Consider the following 21,708-nt stretch of genomic DNA (forward strand, 5'->3'; position numbering starts at 1 on the left):
CTCAAATCATTCATTTTTATTCTGAACGCATTATTTCACACTCTCTGCTCTCACTGATTATTCTCTTTGTCATTGATTTCCTGGGCGTGGCTTAATTCATTCATTTCATTCATTCTCCTTCAATTCATTTTTTGTCGTATTGTAATTTGTAATCACTTATCACGTACGCTGTGAAAGTAGAAGTGATTCAAGCGGTAATAATTATATTGATTGAATGCTGGGAGAGAGCTTTCTTCTTGCGAAACCGGTTTAAGAAAAGTAATTCATCATGTCTGAGCCGCGGAAAAATCATCTCACCATAGATGGAGGACAGGTTAAGGAGGACGAGCACGTCGCCTCCTATAAACCCATACCAGAAACTGATACAGGTAATTTGATGACAAACATTAACTCTTTTTAAATTGAGTATAGGTATTATCAGTTTAATTTCACAAATCCTTACAATTACTATTTAAATTACGAGCAATAACCTTGGGAACTTTCATCCTATATTTTCTTATGTCGGGTGAAACTGACCCAAAATATATAAAGATGACCGAGAGTGCATTTTCTTTGTTTTACCAGTAGTATTATACCTAGTTATTTATAAACACATAAAAATCATTATCAGCTGATCCTTGACATTTTGATAGTAAAGGGGGCTTGATACGTCAATCTGTACATGGATTAACCGAACAATTTGTAATGTCCTAGTATAAAGATCTCATAAAGATAGTTAAATTCTTCTTAGCCATTATTCCGTATATGTATTCTTTTATTTTAACGCATACTTGGTCTTAAGAATAATTTTTGTTTTAGTAAACACTATGAAAATCAGAAAGAGAAATACTTTTCGGTATATAAAAATATATTACATGCGATTTACAATTGGTCGGGTTATAAAGCGCTTGCATTGGATAAATCGTTCAGCGTAACACAGCGCCATTTTGTTCTGAGATTGCTGACTGATGCAATGTGGGGAATTCTTGCATTTTGTTGTTTTACATAATTAGCAATTAATATTAATTTTAACTAGTGATTTATTTAACAAGGCTAATATAGAATATTCATTTAATCTAGTTAAAAAGTTTCAAGTATTCTTCAAAACAATTTTTTATTTGTGTTTGTGATGTTCATGAATGGGAGCACAAGTGCAGGAAGTTCATATTTATATGGCGACGGAGAGCTTGCCCTGAACTCGTATTATTCAATTGATAAGTCGATTGTCAGATTATCATCTGGAATGCACCCAATGTGGAGAAGTTTAGAGATAGTCATGACTGGAGGTTTTGTTTACAGCTCATGAAATAGAATGTATTGATCCTGATTCAGAGTACATGCAGATGAATCAAACAGAAATCATGGAGACACCCGATGATTCTGATGATCATTGGGATCATGAAAGTACAGCTAGCATGCTCGCTTTGTATTTAACCAATATTGATAAGTTCAGAAATCCAAAAATGAGGAAAAAGAATGTTTGGGTGGAAATAGGGAATGCGGTAGGAAAAGGGCCTGACAGCTGTGACAAAAAGTTCAGAAATCTCAAGCAGACATACATAAGATTGTTGAGGAAGAAGAATAAGAGTGGTGTGACCACATTTAAGTGGCCATTCTTTGATATATTTGAGGAAATATACAGCGTAGATGGCAAGTATCAAACTGAAATTCAGCAAAAAATAAGAAAAGAAACCAGTGATAGGATTAAGTCACTAATAAATATGAGTACGACCAAATTAGAAGCGAGTCCTGAACATGGCGAAACTTCAAATGGGCAGACTGATGAAGTTAAAAGAAGGTTGTTAAGAAAAAGAAATGCAGAGTTTAGAAAGGTTACATTAGAAATGAGGGATCGACAGAGAGTGGTGGAAGAGAAATTAGATAGACTTATAAATACTGTGGAAGAATCCAATAGTATCCAAAGAGAAAGGAACAGATTGTTTCAACAGTTCCTTGACAATTTCAGACCAAACCATTGATTTTGTGTCATTTTAATTTAAGAATGCGAAGATGGCTTTAATATTGAATTTTCTTTGCTGATTAAAAATTAATTATATGTAGGTGTATGTAAATTAAACATGTTATTTTTATTATGGTGTATATATAGGTAGGTATGCATTTAAATTTTTTTTTGTTTGACTTCATTTTTTTACAAATCTGACTATACCAATAAATTTAATTTACTAGATGATGCCCGTGACTTTGTCTGTGTGAAGTTAAGCTTTAAAAAATTCTGTGGAGATGGCATGTGGGCGGCAGTAATCACTTAACATCAGGTGACCCGCGCCTGTTTGTTTGCTCGCTATTCTTATTTAAAAAAATTACCAATACAAATCAAAATAAATTAATAAGGTAATTGGTTCAAACTTGTAGGTATTACAAAGTTCCTAACTTGCACATTATTAAGGGTGTTAAATTATGTAGTAGGTATTTTGTTTAAAACAAAAAGCAGTCTATCTGTTCAATGTAAAGTAGTTTTGTAATTTAATAGTACAAATAAGTGAATTATGAAATTAATTGAAAAGATGAGCAATGTATTTTTATTATAAACAAATTCCATATAAACTCTTATGTCTTGTTATTAAATTATTAGAGAAATAGATACACTTCCCAATTTTTGAACCTCTGTTAATTCAATATTATGACACTGATAGCTGTAATAGATATTTTTATATTGAGCTTGTACTAAATACCTTGAAACACAAGAATTTGTGTAAGTTCTTGCATTTCACGAGGGCGAATGGCTCATGCTTGTGTTTAAGTCGTATATCGATGTGATAAAGTGTGCGTTTGCGAGCACTGCTCGTGACTGATTGGTCCGACATGCAACTTGCAAGCACACTTACGCAATGGCCATGTATACGTATACGACGTAACCACAAGTAAAGTTCACTCGCCTTCATGAATTGTACGCAAGAACTGTACCTTCCTACTTAGGTGTTCTTTACAAGTCTTAAAATAAATTACTACGACAAAGGATTTACGCGTAGGGAAGAAAGTATCGATAATAATTATTCTCCGAATCACGCACGGAGGAAATTAAAAAATTCTTACTTCCAAAGTCCACCCATCCATTTAGCGATTTGGGTGCACGTTATGATTGATATGTTTGACATGTACGCGTCTATAAAAAATATAGGGACTTTGTGCCCTTCGCAAACAGACCCATTCCGATTGTGGTGTTTAACTTGCAATAGGTAGGTATAGTACACCTATATATAGGTGACAGGTCGAAATGGCAATCGGGGAGGGAATGCCCTACACACTCGCACGGTGCACAGCCCCCGCGCGCTAACCCGGTGCGGGCGAGCACGTTAGACGTGTGGGTGTGCGGGGCGTCCCCCCGCCTCACACCCCGATTGCCATCTCAACCTGTCGCGTACTATACATGACGTAATGATGGTTTATTTAACTTGATGGTTCTTTAGTCACACTGATTACACGTCTAAATGAGCGAAGTTTATTAGTGAATGCTTTTGCACTTACCAGGTGGTAGGTAGAGCGTAAAGCACACGCAGTATTTTCTTTTTTGCATATCCACATCACATTTGTAATAACAATGTACAATTTTCAAAATAAGTCATTTCAGTCAGGCACCCAGGCTTCTCAAAAGTCTAGTATAAAATTGTAATCTGTACTACAAGATGTAGAAGGAATGTGGCGCAGGCAGTCGGCACATGTCTCTTTCGTATAGAATGTAATACCTACCTATGAAAGAGTCCTCGCCGCTTCTATAGATACATTATATAATCGCGTTTACAAAGATGAAACCTTAAAAAGTTTAGCATTGATTGGATTGGAATGCAGTCCCTGCTTACGCGAGCACCAGACTGCAGCATTCTGCCCGGCTTCCTGGAAAATCATTTTTGTGCCCGTTAGGGGAGCTCGTTTTTAGGGTTCAGTTCGCAAATGTACATTTTACTCTTTATTACATAGATATATAGAAGTGACAATGCCAGTGGATTTTAAATTCTCTTATTTACTCTTTACGGGCTAATTGAATCAATTTTGAAGTTTTTGAAAAAGTTGGCGTAGGTATTGGAAAGTTCTTCTGCGTAACTTTGAGAATTGAAAACTAGACTTGTCAGTTGCCGCGACGGAACGGTTTTCAAATATAGTTTGCCAGATCCGGAGAAGGTAGAGCCACCTACATAGGTATCTAGGTCCTAACCTGGGAATCTTGTAGGTAACTTATAAGAATATTCGATGGAGTAACCGATCGATGGTAACGGTATTCTAGAGACGGTATTAAGAATATTCGATGATAAAACCGACTATTGTTGTACCTTTAATAAATAGGTTAAGCAAAATAGACGCAAACACTCCTTGTTGGTTATTAGCGACCTACGGAACCTAAATTCTCTTCATCGGATCACATATGCCCGTGCGTAATCATCTTTTTGTTCGACTGAAGTTTCACGGCCAATAACTCAGAAGTCAGTATTCTCTGGTAGCTTGTCGTGTGCAAACGTTTCCCGTAACCTGGGTAAGTTAATCTGCTTATATACCTACATAATTATTATATGTGAAGATATATAAATGTTCTTCGGGTATGTAAGGGTTTTGTGTACATGATCGATACCCTGATCGAGTGGCGACCCTGATATACACCTTTGTTGGTTGTGCGAGTTGTTAATTTCGCCCTCACTCCTTGAAATTGAGTTATTGAGAATCTCCTACATATAGTCCGCACCAATTAAATAGTCGTTACGCGGCGCAATTGTGGTGCTATAAGACCTACCTACCTGCCAAATTTCATGATTCTAGGTCAAAGGGAACGGGAAGTATGTACCCTATAGGTTTCTTGACAGACACGACAGTCAGACAGACAGATGGATAGACAAGGAAGTAATCCCATAAGGGTTCCTTTTGAGGTAAGGAACCCTAAAAATATGTGTACCTATCCGAAAGCGAGTTTTTTTAAAATCTACGTAGGTAAACAGTGTAACTCACGAATCACGATCCCAGTAATAATATTTTAATAATACTTCTATTTATTTATCACACATTAAGTACTTCTACAATCTACATAGTAGGTAGTAGGTACGGTAGTAGCTGTAGATGCAGGTTAAAAACATTACACTCCTTTTGCACTTCGCCACAGTCGGGAAAAGACGGTTATGTAGAGATCAACTCACTTAAACTTTTAACGGCAATCAAATGCAGGAAATAGGTTAACAACAATAATTAGTTTAGTGTGATCATCTGCTTGTCTTCTTATAAAGTAGGTATGTGTATAGTTGTTAAATATTTTAATTGTTACTAGATGATGCCCGCGACTTCGTTCGCGTGGATTTAGGTTTTGAAAATCCCAACGGAACTCTTTGATTTTCCGGGATAGAAAGAAGCCTATGTCCTTCCCCGGGATGCAAGCTATCTCTGTACCAAATTTCGTCAAAATCGGTTAGGCCGTGAAAGGCTAGCAGACAGACACACATTCGCATTAATAATATTAGTATGGAATGTAAGTATAGCTATTAAGATTAGGTTTAATTTATGTTAAGGTTACCCAAGTTGTTTATCTTCTGATGGTGGGTAATTAGAAGAAATAGAAAACGTTTTCATGGAGGGCTACTACCTACAACTCTATGGCACGACAATAATCTAGACACTAATATTTAATTACAAGTGCAAGAGCGCGGCTGCTACGCGCTCTTTGCATTGAGACCGCCTTCATCCTACTAATCCTACTATCCTACTAATATTATAAATGTGAAAGTGTGGATGTTTGGATGTTTGTTACTCAATCACGCAAAAACGGCTGAACGAATTTGGAATGGAGATAGATTATACATAGGCTACTTTTATCCCGGAAAATCAAAGAGTTTCGTGGGATTTTTAAAAACCTAATTCCACGCGAACGAAGTCGCGGGCATTAGCTAGTAAATTCATAAAGTTTCTTGTATTAATAATTCAAAGAGCCGCTGGTGCAACGTTGCCGAAAGCGTGTAGCTTGGAGCTTGGAAAAGTCAGTCGGCCGCAAAGTTTGTGTCTCGCACCTTTAATTTCCTCGCTACGCCCAGGACTCTATTGTAAACTCCTTTCAACCTTAGAATCCTTCGCTTGCTCGGAATTCTATACAAACATAACTCGCGCCAAATAATGACTTTGCCTTGCATATCAAATAACTATTAATTTATACCAAAATATAGCTTTTACCAAAGTTATAGCTTTTAATACCAAATAGAGACCTAATATTGACCATCAAACACAGAAAGGTCAGTTATCTGGTCTGAGGCATGTTCTCAATGACCGGTGCCGTCTCCTTCAGAGCATCATGATGGGCAAAATTTAAGGAAAGAGAAGCGTTGCACCGGTTGAAGAAGAAAGTCGTGGCTTAGAAACATCCGAGAATGGACTGGGAATTGGGATAGCCAACGTAGCACAGATTGGAAATTATATGACGAGATGACGGCCAACCTCCAATAGTGGATAGGTACGAGAAGAAGAAGATAGCATTTGCACGCCGCGGATTTGTCCGCGTAACCTAAAGAAACTGCATTTTTTAACCTATACTTGGCCTGGACCTACTTAGCACTCGGGAATAATGTAGTTTAAGAATTTTTGAAATCGGATAAATAGATTCCAAGATTACGTCCATACTTTACCTCTTTATAATATTAGTGAAGGAGAATAAGTGACAAATAACTGCTTTATAATTACCTACCTATTGTTTAGATTTCCGGGCATCCAAGACGAGTCTGCACAAGTCGAAGGAAAAATTGTCATCCGACGGCGCAGGAGAAAAACTCCTGCAAAAGGAAGAAGAGGCAAAGATCGTCACCCGTGTCGATATGGTGGACGCCAAGTATGCTGTCGGCGACCACAGGAACGGGGACGCTAAGATCGAACTCGATGCTAATAAGCGGGTAAGTCTCCTATGATTATAAAATAAGTACTTGACCATCAGATGCTGGTGTAAGAGAGATTTGTCTCAGACCTTCAACAGACCCAGGCACCTGCCAGTACTTCCAATAGATACACAGTACACACGAATAGGCTAATGACGACGAAAATGGGAATTTTTATAGTTTTTACCTACACTTCAAGGAAATTTCTAAATAATTTTAAACGCATATCAAAAATTGCAGACCGGCAGCATTCGAACCCGCGTCTCCTGGGATCGCGCCCAACGCTCTGAACGCTAAGCTACGGTTCGCTTGCTGCCAGTGACGAAATTTGTGATTTGTGAAATATTATTTAAATATCCCGGGAAACGCTTTCCTGACAATATTGCGCCTCATACGTCATTTGACGTCACCTTGTGCCGAGTGGGAGTTCCACAAAATTATTCGAATGACTTCACTACTGCGTTAATCGAGCTAACCTCAAACGCATCGAGAATCGCGAGCAAGCGAGTGTGAGTTACCACCGAAGCTAACCAGCCCATACGCGTGTACTCACCGTGAATGGCGTTTATTATTTTTGTAATGTTGGCGTCGTGATATAAACCAACCAAATTCAGAATGAAATTTCTATGAAGTGATTGTATGGAAGCAGCTGTCTATCAAAATTAAGGTGGTAATATCGTTTGTTTATGTTTACGCGGTCGGCGGTTGTGCGATTAAATTAGGTGTTGTTTTAAAATTATAAAAATAATAAATACCAGAAAAATGAAGACGAGTCCTTCGCAATTTGATTTGATGGTAACATTCATGGAGCAGTAAGTGGAATTAAAGTTATTTCTGTTTTTATTTTATAAGTGGGTGAACTTTGAAACGAGTTTATTGCTTTTTAGGCATGGAGACCTCAGCAAGCCGTCCTCCAATGCAAGAGGCAGAATCTCTACTCTTAGTAAGTGGGAGGAACTGGCTGTGCTACTGAATAGTGATGGCAGTGGTGACACTAAAACTCCTGAGAAATGGAAAAAAGTTAGTAAAATGTATATTTTATGTTCACCTATTTTGAGGTTGTGGTCACTAATTTATAAAATGTTTGCTTCTTTATGCTTGATTAAGGTGTGGAGTGATTTCAAAAATAATACCAAGAAAAAAGCTGCTCGTCTGCATAGATCAGCTACTGGTACTGGTGGTGGTGCTGCTACTTACTGCAAACTAACAGATTTAGAACAAAGAGTTCTAAATCTGATCGGTGTGCAAGTAGCGACGGGCTTGGCAGTGGAAGAGGCTGGGTTGTCACAGGTTTAAATTTCTTTACTTATACTAATCGCTGGTATATTATTAGGGTTCCGTACTACAAAAGTAAAAAGCACCTTTATAGGATCACTTTGTTGTCCGCCTGTCCATCTGTCTGCCTTGTCTGTCAAGAAACCTATAGGGTACTTCCCGTTTACCTAGAATCATGAAATTTAGCAGGTAGGTATGTTCTATAGCAAAATTAAAGGAAAAAATCTAAAAAAAATTGTGTTTACATCATTAAAAAAGCGTTCTTGAACAATAATTAGTATTTTCAACTTTCAAAACAAGATTACTATACCAAATTGTATATAAATATGTACGATTCTTAAACAGATTTTTATTTGTTTTGACGCTTTAATGTCTCAAATTGTATTTTCTTACAGGGGATTCATAATGAGCCAGACTCTATGATGGTTGAGCAAGGCACTCCATCTTTGCTCTCACAATTCGTAGAAAGTAAGTTGTGGTTGTGGAATTTCAGCATATCAGTAATAAACAGTATCGTCATATTGTGTTTATTTTATTTTATTTTGCAGTTCCACTTACACCAGAGGTATTAATTACTAATATTGCCTCACCAGAGCTACCATCACAGAGAAGAGCTATGTGTTCTCCGCCTCTGGGCTTTATAGAGGAAGAAGTTCATGGTGAGACATCCATACTTATATTATAAATGCGAAAGTGTGTGTCCGTATGTCTGTCTATCTTACAGTTCATCCGTTAAACCAATTTTAATAAAATTTGGTACAGAGATAGCTTGCATCACGTGGCCTTTGCCGGACTAAGGCTTATTTGTTATCCCAGAAAATCAAAGAGTGCCCACAGGATTTTTTAAAAATTTAAATCAACGTGGACGTAGTTGCGGGTATCGTCTAGTATTTTTCTATATAAATAATAGAAATCACTACCATAAATTAAAAATAAGTCATTATCACAAATTACATGTTATAATATATTGTTTGTTATTATATTATACCACCATTTGTAACTGTACTCAAGCAAAGAAAGGATATGATTATGATTATACATTTTAGGATCTCAACCTTGGAATGAGACTGCAGGGCCATCAACATCCTACACTGCCCCAGCTGCAGCGGTACCACCTCAGACAAGGCCTGCAACTCCGCTTTTTACATTTGCGGAGTCACAAGTGGAAGGTGAAATAGATTGGATCTTTAAAGATACGTGAATATATAAATTTTTTTGTAGTAATGAAATTATTAATTTCATTACTATAATGACTTTTATAACATATTTTTGCAGATCCGGGCATGCGCACTCCAACTAGGCCCTCAACTGCTCGGCGACTCGAGCCTGCTCTATCCGGGCAAACTACACCTCGCCGAGGAAGACCAACACAAGCTCGAGGATCGCAACGAAAAAGAGTGAGGCCAGCACACACACAGCAGGCAGCCGAACATTTCCTCCAAGCAGAAGAATTTTGGGGAAAATTTAAAATAGAACAGCATAGGGACTACATGGACTTGAGAAGAGAGCAAAATAGGATCAGGGAGATGGAAGTGCAGGTTCAGACGCAGTGGCAAGCAGTAGGATTAAGAGCTCTAGACATATTAGATAAGATAGCAACTAAGTATTGTAAAGATTAGTTTAGATTAGTTATTTAATTTATAAGATTAATTAGTTTGTTAGATTAGATTAGCATGGGTAATGTGGTATTTAACAGTGTCATAGAAAATTATATACGTTTCACATGATTTATTTACATGTTTGTATACTCTTTGGCTTTATATAGCATGCATTCATAGACAGAATATGTAATTTTGCTATTAAATCAGCCAAAAAATGCCATGCTAGCAATGCTATGTGAAAAAGACTATATTTTCAATTAGTTAAATAGGCAGTTAAAGCACCTGGTTTGTAATACAATTTAAGAATTATTATTTAATAAAAGAACGGTTTTATCTAATTTAAATCAATTTTATTTATTAACATATTAAAATACTTAACAATAAAATTATTTACATTTATACAATAAAATAAATCAGTACATAAGTGGAAGGTAGGTATAAGGTAGCTAATGGTAATCTATACAATACTATACATAAAAAGACTTGTCTGGCTGACTATCTATCAACGCACATTCTAGGCACCGCCGTCAAGTCTATGTTTCCAATATGTGAAGATCTTTATGTCAGAAATAAAAATTTATTCACTATTGCAACCTTCTAACTAATTGGTCTCTCAATATTCTACCTCTAATTAAGTCAGAAGTAGCTTCTCTTTCCAAGTAACTAATTGGGCCAGATACATCTTCCATGTTTTGAAGTTCCTGACCTAGAAATAATTCATAAATTTATTAAATTTGTTCCTTAATGAAAATTAACATGGATGCCACCCTTAAAAGTACACTAGAACAAATTCTAAATTTAACTTTTGATGAGCACTCCTGGAACCAAGCAACTTTACCGGTCAAGTACGGTGGCATCGGCGTGAGGAAAATTTCCAGTGTAGCTCTTCCGGCTTTTCTGTCCTCTGTGCATAGTATAAAAGAGCTTAGCTCTCAAATTCTCAAATCCAATTCATCATTGACCTATGCCACAGAGGCCCTAGAGAGTTGGAAGGTCAGATGTCCCAATGTCGACATCCCGAAGGAACGTACTACACAAAAACTTTGGGATTTGCCATTGGTTCAACTGACACATACGAATTTGGTTCAAAATCTTACAAGTGACAGAGATCGTGCCAGGCTTCTAGCATTATCCGAAAAGGAATCTGGGTATTGGCTGCATGCCTTGCCATCAAAAAATCTCGGCACACTTTTAGATAACGAAAGTTTTCGTGTGGCTCTAGGTCTCAGATTGGGAACACCACTGTGCCATCAGCACAGATGTCCGTGTGGAAAAGAGGTTGATAAATTTGGAATCCACGGACTCTCTTGCCAAAGGAGCTCCGGTAGGCTGTTTAGGCATGGCTCTCTTAACGATACAATTAAAAGAGCTCTTGCCACCATAAATATTCCTGCGCTCATTGAGCCGGCAGGGATTAGTCGGGATGATGGCAAGAGACCTGATGGATTGACGCTGGTTCCCTGGGAACGGGGACGGGCGCTAATGTGGGACGCAACTTGCGTTGACACATTGGCCCCGTGTCATATCAGGAAGACAGCATCAAGACCGGGAGCCGCAGCAGAAACAGCTGAAAACGGCAAGCGGCGCAAGTATGCCTCTCTTATAGAGAGTTACATTTTTGTGCCGTTTGCCGTGGAGACCCTGGGGCCATGGAGTCTTAGTGCTAAAAATTTTTTACGAGACATTTCACCGCGATTAATAGCCTCAACTGGTGACAGAAGGGCTGGCTCATTTTTTGCGCAGCGGATCAGCCTAGCTGTCCAGCGCGGAAATGCAGCCAGTATTCTTGGCACCATTCCACGCGGTCATGATTTATATAGTAATTAGATAAGGCTAGCTTTAAGTTTTATTGTATTAAAAAAAAAAAAAAAAAAAAAAAAAAATGAAAATTGCAAATTGATAAGATTCAATCTAATAATAGGTACTATAAAGAGGAAAGCTTCATTTGGTTCTAATCGATGAACTGAACCGATTATAATAATTTTACTCTCATCATTACAAAGGTAATTTATCCAGTATTATTATTGTATGTATATTATAACTAAATGATGCCCGCGACTTTATCCGCGTGGATTTAAAAATTCCATGGAAACTTTAATTTTTCGGGATAAAGAGTAGCCTATGTCCTACCCCGGGATGTAAGCTAACTCAGTAATAAATTTCATCCGTCGGTTAAACTGTTGGACCGTGAAAAGTTAGCAGACAGACGGACACACTTTCACATTTATAATTTTAGTATGGATTATTGTCTTAAAATTACAACACCTACCCGTGTCTTCCTCTGTGTCCTCAATGCCAAAATTAATCATTAAATTATGTAATACAGAACACGCCAGAATAATGCGTGAACATTTTAGTGGCCTGTAATGGAGAGTTCTGTCCTTGTGAAGATAACGCCACCGATTTTTAAGTCTTGAAAATGTGTTTTCGATGACTACCCGGGCTCTCATATGCTTCTCATTATAGTAGGCTTCTGGTGAACCCTGGGTAGCATCTAAAATCGGTGTCATCAGCCACGGGCGTTGAGGATATCCAGAGTCTCCTAGAATGAAAAATGTACCTATGTTAGATAATGCTACTGATATAATATAAATGTACCTAGGTACTGAAATCTTTTAAAGTTTACTTGTGGATACCATACCTAATAGCCAGACCACTTCTCCATTCTGGTGCAGAGATTGAATGTAAGTGTTCAAATCACTGTTTTCCCATATGAAGGAATCGTGATTTGCACCTCCAAACTTGGGATTAACGCTTAAAATTCGGTATTCATCATCACATACCTGAAAACACAACATTTAAATTGTTTAATTGTTCATCTATGAATAATAATATAACTAATATCTCCATAATATTATAATTACCATCTGAACGTTTAAAGAATGAAGTGTTTGCGGCTATAATACCAATGTTCCTCTTCTTTTGGAGGAACAACTATTTTGAAATGACTGCCATCTATACAGCCCACCACTCCCGGTATTCCATACTTTCTGTAGAACCTAAGTAGAAAAATAATAAAATTATATTAATTTACTGAATTGAATTCATGCTTATACTTATACCTATTATAAATGTGAAAGTGTGTCTGACTGTCTGCTAAATCCACGTAGACTAAGTTGAGAGCATCATCTGCTTGATACAGACTGTTTGCATCTTGGAGACAGACATAGATTACTTTTTATCCCGAAAAATCAGAGTTCCCACGGGATTTTTAAAAACCTTACGTGGATGAAGTGGCGGGCATCATCTAGTACCTACCTACTATAATATAATTTGATTTAGGTTGATCATAAATATTAGGTATTCTTACCGTTGGCTAACTGCCTGTCTGGCAGCTGGAGTACCGGGAAACCGAATATATTTTGCAATAATATTTTTATGTGTTAACGCCTGGGTAACTTCTTCTACGTACACACTGCACATTTTCTGAGATATATGTTTCGCAACCCCAGACGGCCTTTGATATGTTCCAGTTGCAAAATGAAACAAAGCAGTGAGGACCTGCAAATAAAAAGGAAAGAAATGTACTTAGCTACCTACCTACTTACGTGTAAATACTTTCCATATAATTTTGATATAAGTAGGTATGGGTAATATGGCAAAATTAACCTAAATAGGTATAATAATATTGATACATACTTTATGTTCCAAGGAAACGCGTTGGGAGGACCTTAAATCTGTCAGTCTCCTTAGCTCGTTGCATAAGAACTTGAAAACTTTCTTGGAGAGGCGATACCTATCTTTAAACTGCCTCTCCGTTAGGTCTAACAATGGGTTAAAAGATGCACGAGCCATTGCTTCCTCGCTAGCGGTATAGTTGCGGTCATCTTGAGCCTTAGCGGCCGCAAACATCCTCCAGGTGAAAAAATACCGGCCTGCCATAATTTTTCTGGTTCAAATTTAACTTAAAATTGAAAATGAATTTCACTTTCACTGCAAAATTCTAAGTGACAAACTTTTCGATCGCGTTAGCGTCGTGATTACTCGGTTTACTTCTCGAATTGTCAAAATCTCAAACTCACACTCACTTAATGCTTGAATCGACCAATCACGTGCGCTCACGTTGTCACTTTCGAATGCGAGTCGGTAAACAATAGTCGGTCCCGAGGACGTAAACAACTTGCACTCCCTAATTATGTTTCCCCTACTTGACACTAGATGGCGCTGTTTCAATTCTATACAAATCGTTGTTAACTTTTACGCGATCGAATAGGTAGGAAATCTCCCACTAGGCACTCTGTTCGGAAACTTTGTTGAAGTTATACTGTCCACGCAACTGTTAACGAACAATTGACGTCATCAACCACTGGGCCAATCACAGCCGTTTACGATCACGTGATCGTAAACGGCTCACTACTCATGTGAGTAAAGTAGACAAAAATCATTTTCTTTGTCGATTTTCTCTTTAATATAATATCTCTTATTTTTCTTAACTGACTAATAGATTTTTCCAAGATTCATATCCAATACGGATGCCATTAATAGATCCTATATTTTACATATGTCCTATTTTATCTGTCAGTACATGTTAAATTCTCTTTAACAGCAGTTCACTGGGCTCACAAAGGAGGAGCTGATGAAGTACGCGGAGGACCCGTTCTGGGTGCGGCTGCGCTGGTGCATGTTCGTGCTGTTCTGGGCGCTGTGGCTGTGCATGCTGGCCGGCGCCATCATCATCATAGTGCAAGCTCCCAAGTGCGCCCCGCCGCCGCCACGCACCTGGTATGTATAGGATTACACATAATAAGCCGCCGGCCCTCCGAAAAACTCCGCTATTTTAGACAGCGGGCCTTGGCTGCGATCTAGACATTATAGAGCGTGCTTTGACTTTGCTTAGACTTAAGTTTAAGTTAAAACGAGTCGGATTTGTCAGCGATACAATGCTGTCTCGTTTTTCGTAATAACTTGTGTTGTTGTTGTGTATTATTAAACTTTGTACTCAATTTCAGTACAGTTTAGGCTGTTTTGCTTAGAAATGAGTTTAGATTTGTATCCAGTGGATCAAACCTTTGAGTTAAAAAAAATCATTACATTTTGTTTGCCAGCTCCACATTTTATGTATGATGCGTAAAAATAATTTCTCACGCGCTATTTTAACTTTATGTGTCAAATTTCATGTCAAAAGTACAATTTTAGTCCTTATTTTAAAGGTGAACCGTACTTTTGACATGGCAGTTGACCATAGGGTTAAAATGGTGCGTGAAAAGTCATTTTGTACGGACTATAAGTTCTCATATAATAGAGGATCTTTCAAAATTCGTAAAATCCACATCCGCTGTTAATTTTATGTTTGCTAACCATTTTATATTATCGATTTAACTAAAAAAGTACGTCAAATTACGACAAACGTCTATGACGTCGCATCTATGTATTTCATACAAGTTCCCACTAAGCGAACGTTTTGACGTTTGATGAAACGTCGCTGATTTGACTAGTAGTTACCGCCACCTATTTCAATTGTTATTTTCCTTCAAATCAGGTACGAAAAAGGACCATTAGTGGACATGTCCACGGTGGAAGATTACACCGAAGTGGAGAAAGATCTACCGCTGCTACAGAAGGCCAAGGTTTTGGGTATCTTCGCCTACTCTTGCAAGGACACTTACGAGGTCTTGAATGAGTCACCCCCGACCTGTCTCGAGCAGTTCAAGAAGTTTGTGGTTAAAGCGAAGACTTTCGGTGTTCAGTAAGTGGAAAATAAATTATACCTAGTTTAAAAAAACACAATCACAATGTTATATTACCAAAGGGATTATTGGAAAAAGTGAAAAGTTTACTGCTTAACCATTTAAACTTTTAAACTTTAAGGGTGCTTGGCAGGGGGTTGCCATGATACTAGTGTCTGGCAATGCATGAAGTGGTTTCTAATACTATTCTAAAGAAAATATAAAAAAATTAGACTTATACTCAGACGTAAGATTTTTTACACCGTTATTACCTGTTATCTCCCAAAGCCACCATGATCCAATCAAACATCCAAACAAACGTTCTTACTAGTGTTGGGGACAATACGCAGAGAAACTTTCAGCTTTTATAATATAACGAAGGTTTGGCATGCGCTGGCTCTTTTGTCCATTAGAATTTTATCTTCATAAACTTTGATAATTTAGAAATACCCATAAGCAAAATCTTTCAATTTATTATTTCGTCTACGTTTATTTTAGAGTGATCGTCGATCTGACAGCCAACTTCGTTCCGAAGAGCCACACCTGGTTCCAGCAGAGTGAGAACAAGTCCAGCAATTTCAGCGACTACTTCATCTGGGCCTCCAGTAACGAGTTTAACCCTGATGTACCCGGCGAGCGCAAACCTCCCAACGGCTGGGTCCGTGTGTACTACACAAATTTCATACTATTTTACCGTCTTAGGGGTTGAATTTTCAAAAATTCTTTCTTAGCAGATGTCTACCTCATAATACAAGCTACCTGCAAGCTAAATTTCAGCCCGATCCATCCAGTAGTTCGTGCTGTGCGTTGATAGATCAGTCAGTCAGTCAGCTTTTCCTTTTATATACTTATATAGATTACACTATCTACTTCGTCCGCGTGAATTCGGGTTTTTCAGAAATCCCAAATGAACTCTTCTATTTTCCAGATAAAAAGTAGCGTATATCCATCCAGGCGCATGCAAGCTATCTTTTTAGCAAATTTCGGCAACACAAGTTAAATACATGAGCCGTGAAAAGCTAGCAGACAGACAGACAGACAGACAATAACTTCAAAATACAGTAAAACCAGTTTTGATGAACGATGTTGACTGAAAAATATTAAGTACTAGCTGATGCCCGCGACTTCGTCCGAGTGGATATACATTTTTCAAAATCCCGCGGGAACTCTTTGATTTTTCGGGATAAAATGTGTTAATCCAGGGTATAATCTATCTCCATTCCAAATTTTATCCAAATCCGTTCAGCCGTTTTTGCGTAATCACGCAACAAAGTTTAGTAAGTTTTAAGAAACAAACATCCAAACATCCACACTTTCACATTTATAATATTATTAGGATTAGGATATTAGGATGTAGTTAATTGTATTTTTCACTGAAAAAAAGTTTTCAGTTAAAAGTGGTCTAAAATGGGTTCACTCAGTTTTATCTATCCTACCCTTAGAGTGTTTTAAAGTGGGCTAGGTATGCCAGAAGGAGGACTGAGGACGCTAGAACTCTGAGGAGAAATGACTTTGATTTCCTCAGGTGTCAACATTGGACGAGCCTGCGTGGACTCTGAGTGAGAAGCGCCAAGAATTCTATCTGCACCAATTTGGGGAAGACCAGCCAGATCTCAACTTCAGCAAGCGCGAGGTGGTGCTGCTGTTCGACGACGTTATCAAGACATGGATGCAAGCTGGCGCTGCTGGGATTAGGTAATCTATCTATAACACGTAAAATTTAACTCCTCACTCGCCATTTTAACTTTATGTGTCAAAACTCAAATTTCATGTCAAAAGTACGATTTTAGTTCTTATTTTAAAGGTGAACCGTACTTTTGACATGCCAGTTGACCCATAGAGTTAAAATGGCGCGTGAGGAGTCATTTTGCAGGGACTATATTTAGATTTTTTTATACTAACTCGATTTATTCTAAATTGTTATCTGTGTCTACATACGGTGAGACAATGTCCTTGATGTTTTTGGTCGGTCGGTAGCACCATGGACGCGACAGATCGAGATGGCAATCAAGGTATGAGGTGGGGGACGCACACGCACTTCACCCGCACTGGGTTAGCGCGGGGGCTATGCGGGTGTGCGGGGCATCCCCACTCCGATTGCTATCTCGACTTCTCGCATGCATACCCGAACATCTGATCGAACTGATCCATTGCTAAGCAAAATAAACGACTTCGACCGGTCGGTATATCTGCCACCCGAACTCGCCTGTCACCCTGCAGGATTTGTGTACACATCTTTATCGACCAACTTTATATCTCTGGCCCAGGCGCTCGGTTTGGTCATTTGGTACGATGGTCATCGTATATCGAGTTATTATATACCTCAAAGTATTAAATAATATGTTTATGTTTTTGCAATCATGATTATTATTAGATGATATAACATGATTTTGCTCACCCAGGCTTCACCACGCTCGCGAGCTACTAGTAAACAGCTCGTTCCCGGAGGAGGTGCAGCTTACCGGGCAGGGCAGCGTGCCGGGCGCCATGCACACGCAGTACGCGTACTGGCAGCACCGCGCCACGCGCGACCAGGCCGCGCTAGACGGGCTGCTGGCACACTGGGCGCAACAAGTGGCCACACACGCCACGGTCACTGGTCAGTAGAGCTTAGTCCACACACACATACACGGAGTTGCAACGCCGGATCCCCCAGAACCCTGGTTAGTGGGGCCGGGTTTATGACTCCGACTAGCTGAACGCCTGAAGCAGTTCCCATTTAGGACTGGCTCTACACAAGACACACTCTACAATGGAAGGCGAGCGGCGGCGAGTGCGAGTGTGAATAGGGTCCTTCTCTCTTCTTCTCTCTCGCACTCGCCGCCGCTCGCCTTCCCTTATGTTACATCTCTTGTTTTCATTCCCCCCCCCCCTCCGTTCTCCTACCGTGCCTAAAGAAGATGTACTTCAAAAATAAGTTGTTCACAGATGGAACGGTGTTCACGATATTTGAAGAAAGTCGTCCGGAGTTGTTCTTGTCGAAACGCAACACCACTGCGCTGCGGCCGCCGTCCGCCGCGCTGCTGGTGCTGCAGGACCCCGCCCAAGCCGAGATGCTCCTCGAGGACCGAGTGAAGCGCTGGCCGGCACTGCAGGTATACTTTGTGCCTGTGTAACATTCGCAGAAGGAAAAATAAATAATAATCAATGTTTATTGTCAATACCGCCAAAGGTTTTATAATTTGTTGTATAGTACGCGGCACGTCGAGATGGCAATTGGGATGGGGCGCCCCGTACACCCGCACAGCCCCCGCGCTAACCCGGTACGGGGTAGCGCGGGTGAAGTTGGCTCACCAGTGCACGTTCAGCGGAGGCCACTAAAACTACGTCATTAGCAAATGCTGATGACGTAGTTTTAGTGGCCTCAGCTAATTCAATACCAGACACCCAGGTGGTTAGGGGAAATTGGGTTTTGTGAATTATAAAACAAAGATTGGATTGCAGCTTCTGGCTGAGGATGGAGCAGATGAAGAGCTGGCGGCTTTCGCCATGCTTCTGCCGGTGGTCCCTGTGTTGCAGCCGCAGCAAATCAGGAGCAAAGACAACGAGACCAAAGTCGTAAGTAGAAATTACTGCTACTGATGTATACTCTCTAGTCAATGTAGGTCACCTATCCAGTGCAACCAACTGATGCGCAGCTAGGCCACACTCAATGACAAAATCATTTTAAAGAAAATTTGAGAAGAGCAAGTTCTTTGCTGGTTCTTCTCGGTATGACGATAATAAAAACTGCCCTACCCCCATCTAGGCTAGCCCGTATCCATCTTAGATTGCATCATCACTTACCACCAGGTGAGATTGCAGTCAAGGGCTAACTTGTACCAGAATAAAAAAAACAGACGAAATCAAACGAGTTGCAGGATCCGCTAGATTCAAGCGGCGCAAGACCGAGGCGCGTGGAAGTCTCTGCAAGAAACCTACGTCCAGCAGTGGGCGTCTATCGGTTAACGATAGAATAGAATATATTTTTATTGAAAGTGACTTTTACAAATGCTTTTGAATCGTCAAAATAATTTACAGGACCCGGCAGGAAGTATTGTACATCGACCTTTAGAAAGAAGTTTCGGCTTCGTAGAGCGTTGTCCTATGTGGCATTTTATCGGTCTCAACGACTAGTGATTATAACTTTGAATGAATGAATGTATTTATTCAGAAAAATGCAGGTACAATAGGTTGGAACAATGTCTGTTGAGCCTTATACATTTTACCATTGTAACTGGTGTTTGAATATTACCTTAAATTAAAAACATAAAATTGAGCAAAGATTAAAATATAAGTTTTACATAGACTTCACACAAGCAAAACATCAAATAATGGTAATGAATAAAATGTCAACATAATAAAAGTCCAAATCAGTTATTGTTAATAATTTGAAATATCCTTATCCGTTACGTAGTCCTTAATAGTAATTCTTATTTATTAATATTTTATAAAGTCTATTGGTGATAGTTGCTATAGACGCCCAAATGAAATGTGCCTTGTTGTTTTGTTTAGAGCGAAATTCTTTCTCACGTGGTGGCGCTCCGTGAAGACTCGAGCATTCAACACGGTTTATACACGATAAAGGCGGTCCCCGCGCACAACTCAACGGACACCATGCTCGCATGCGCCAGGTTAGTACATCATCATCATCGCATCGCCGGCACACTACTGAGAACAAGTCTTCTCAGAATGAGAAGGGTCTGGCCACTGCGCTGGTAGATTTGTGAGTACTGTGAACGTACCAGCTCTTGTTAATCGACTTTTATCTGCTATATTCTACTAGTACGCGCTAGACATCGTCTGCGCCTTTTTCCTTGGGGAAGAAGAAAATCCTTATGGTTACTTCAGTATTTCGGGCGTATGGTATGCGCGATTCCATTGGGGTTGCTGCCAAATGGCCTATGGAGTGAAAACCTCCCCTCCTCCGCTATTTTCCAAATGTCAAAAGACGATTTTAGTCACCGATTTAAGTCCTTGTAATTTTGACATGAAAGTTGGTTATAGAACAAAAATGGCGGATGCGTGCTCAAAACTTATGTGTTATATTACCATAATTCAGACCTTTCCCATTCATCCTTTATCCTAGTTTTTAAAACAGCATCCAATAATTCAGTGCATGCATCCCACTGTTGTTCGCTTGTCAGATACGGGGTTTAAGTTTCGTAGGTGTTATTAGTTCCCCTTCTACCTGGACATCGTCGCCGGACCTTATTACAGCGATGCTGTGCGGTGCGTCGCTTCGCGTCAAAATATTCTGTTTGGCGTGCCGCTCTAGTGCGACATGCACCATACGAAATGATTGAAATAAAATTTTGACGCACAAAAGTGCGCCCTGCAGAGCTGCGTAGCGCCGCTGTAATGCAGTCCGGCCTTAGGCTCTATGTCCACGGACGAGAGAATCGCGGCGATAGTCTCGTCGTGCCATACAACTCCTAAAGACCAATCTCCACTGGGCGATACTATCGCTGACGATAGTAGGTCGGACTCGTGATTCCCTCGCTCGTGGAGCTGGCGCGTCAAGGTTGATGTAATGTTGCAGATGGAAGTCTGGCCACACGGGCTACGTGTCGGTGTACAACGGCGGCGCGGACGAGGCGCGCGCCGACCTGTCCGCGCTCACGTCGCTGCCGGTCGACCTCACCATCTACCGCGTGTCGCCCTCCAACCTCAAGTCAGTACTCATTACCCTTCTATACTAATATTATAAGGACGTAAAGTTTGTAAGTTTGTTTGTAGGGGATAATCTCTGGAACTACTAAACCGATTTTAAAAATTCTTTCACCAGTAGAAAGCTACATTATTCCTGTGTGACATAGTCTATTTTTTATTTTGTGATTACATCACAAAAAATAAATTAAAATGTGTTCATGAACAAATTAAGTATTTGTTATTATAGTATATTCAACTTTCAAAGTAAGATAACTGTACCAAGTGGGATATCATATGAAAGGGTTTTACCCGTACATTCTAAAACTATTAATTTAATAGTTTTTAATTTATCGTGCAAATCGGAAAAATACGACTAGTACGGAACCCTCGTACCGCGCGTCTGACTCGCACTTGAACGGTTTTTATTTTTTATTTTTGTTTTTAACCTAGGTATTCCTCTCAAATGTTTATTCCAGTTACACCACCAACTCGGTCGCAAAGAGCAACAACGTGACAGTGGCCCCCAAGTCGTCGGTCATCCTCTCCTACGTGCCCAAGGATGGCACAGAGGAATAGTGTGGAGTTACTCGCTTTGAGTTTTGACCGCCTTGTAATGCGGCTGTTGGTAATGTTTCATTTGCATTTTACTTTTATAACTTTCAAATATATTATTACATTGCTGAATAGTTCCGTTGTTTTTTTTTA

The 21,708-nt window shown here is 39.4% G+C and overlaps 2 protein-coding genes across 5 annotated transcripts; both read left to right on the top strand.

Annotated features, from left to right (window-relative positions):
* Nucleotides 1–111: 111 nt before the first annotated feature.
* CD98hc (CD98 heavy chain) lies at nt 112–21,689 on the top strand. Of its 2 annotated transcripts, none has more exons than XM_034977903.2 (12): nt 112–368; nt 6,658–6,848; nt 14,253–14,428; nt 15,186–15,392; nt 15,871–16,030; nt 16,898–17,067; nt 17,775–17,971; nt 18,301–18,467; nt 18,817–18,930; nt 19,867–19,985; nt 20,894–21,025; nt 21,480–21,689. In XM_034977903.2, the coding sequence occupies exons 1-12, from the start codon at nt 269–271 to the stop codon at nt 21,577–21,579; spliced, it is 1,833 nt and encodes a 610-aa protein (XP_034833794.1). In that variant the 5' UTR covers nt 112–268; the 3' UTR covers nt 21,580–21,689. The 2 variants fall into 2 exon arrangements, with proteins under 2 accessions (XP_034833794.1, XP_069360831.1); XM_069504730.1 differs by lacking the exon at nt 112–368 and adding an exon at nt 3,814–4,465.
* Nucleotides 6,888–10,044, top strand: LOC117990476 (uncharacterized). 3 transcript variants are annotated; one of them, XM_069504471.1, is made up of 7 exons: nt 6,895–7,642; nt 7,718–7,850; nt 7,938–8,120; nt 8,501–8,573; nt 8,654–8,764; nt 9,152–9,274; nt 9,381–10,044. In XM_069504471.1, exons 1-7 carry the CDS (start codon nt 7,593–7,595, stop codon nt 9,722–9,724), a joined length of 1,017 nt encoding a protein of 338 aa, XP_069360572.1. In that variant the 5' UTR covers nt 6,895–7,592; the 3' UTR covers nt 9,725–10,044. The 3 variants fall into 3 exon arrangements, with proteins under 3 accessions (XP_069360573.1, XP_034833824.2, XP_069360572.1); XM_069504472.1 differs by lacking the exon at nt 7,938–8,120 and having other exon boundaries at nt 6,888–7,642; XM_034977933.2 differs by lacking the exon at nt 9,152–9,274 and having other exon boundaries at nt 6,891–7,642.
* Nucleotides 21,690–21,708: the final 19 nt, after the last annotated feature.

This window comes from Maniola hyperantus, chromosome 18, assembly GCF_902806685.2.
Source record: "Maniola hyperantus chromosome 18, iAphHyp1.2, whole genome shotgun sequence".
In the NCBI taxonomy this organism is placed as follows: domain Eukaryota; kingdom Metazoa; phylum Arthropoda; class Insecta; order Lepidoptera; family Nymphalidae; genus Maniola; species Maniola hyperantus.

Coding starts and splice junctions, on each gene's coding strand:
- CD98hc (XM_034977903.2), top strand. CDS start 269: ATGTCTGAGCCGCGGAAAAATCATCTCACCATAGATGGAGGACAGGTT. Junction 16,031..16,897: donor GCAAACCTCCCAACGGCTGG/GTCCGTGTGTAC, acceptor TGATTTCCTCAG/GTGTCAACATTGGACGAGCC. Junction 21,026..21,479: donor GTGTCGCCCTCCAACCTCAA/GTCAGTACTCAT, acceptor TGTTTATTCCAG/TTACACCACCAACTCGGTCG.
- LOC117990476 (XM_069504471.1), top strand. CDS start 7,593: ATGAAGACGAGTCCTTCGCAATTTGATTTGATGGTAACATTCATGGAG. Junction 7,643..7,717: donor ATGGTAACATTCATGGAGCA/GTAAGTGGAATT, acceptor ATTGCTTTTTAG/GCATGGAGACCTCAGCAAGC. Junction 8,574..8,653: donor GCTCTCACAATTCGTAGAAA/GTAAGTTGTGGT, acceptor TTTATTTTGCAG/TTCCACTTACACCAGAGGTA.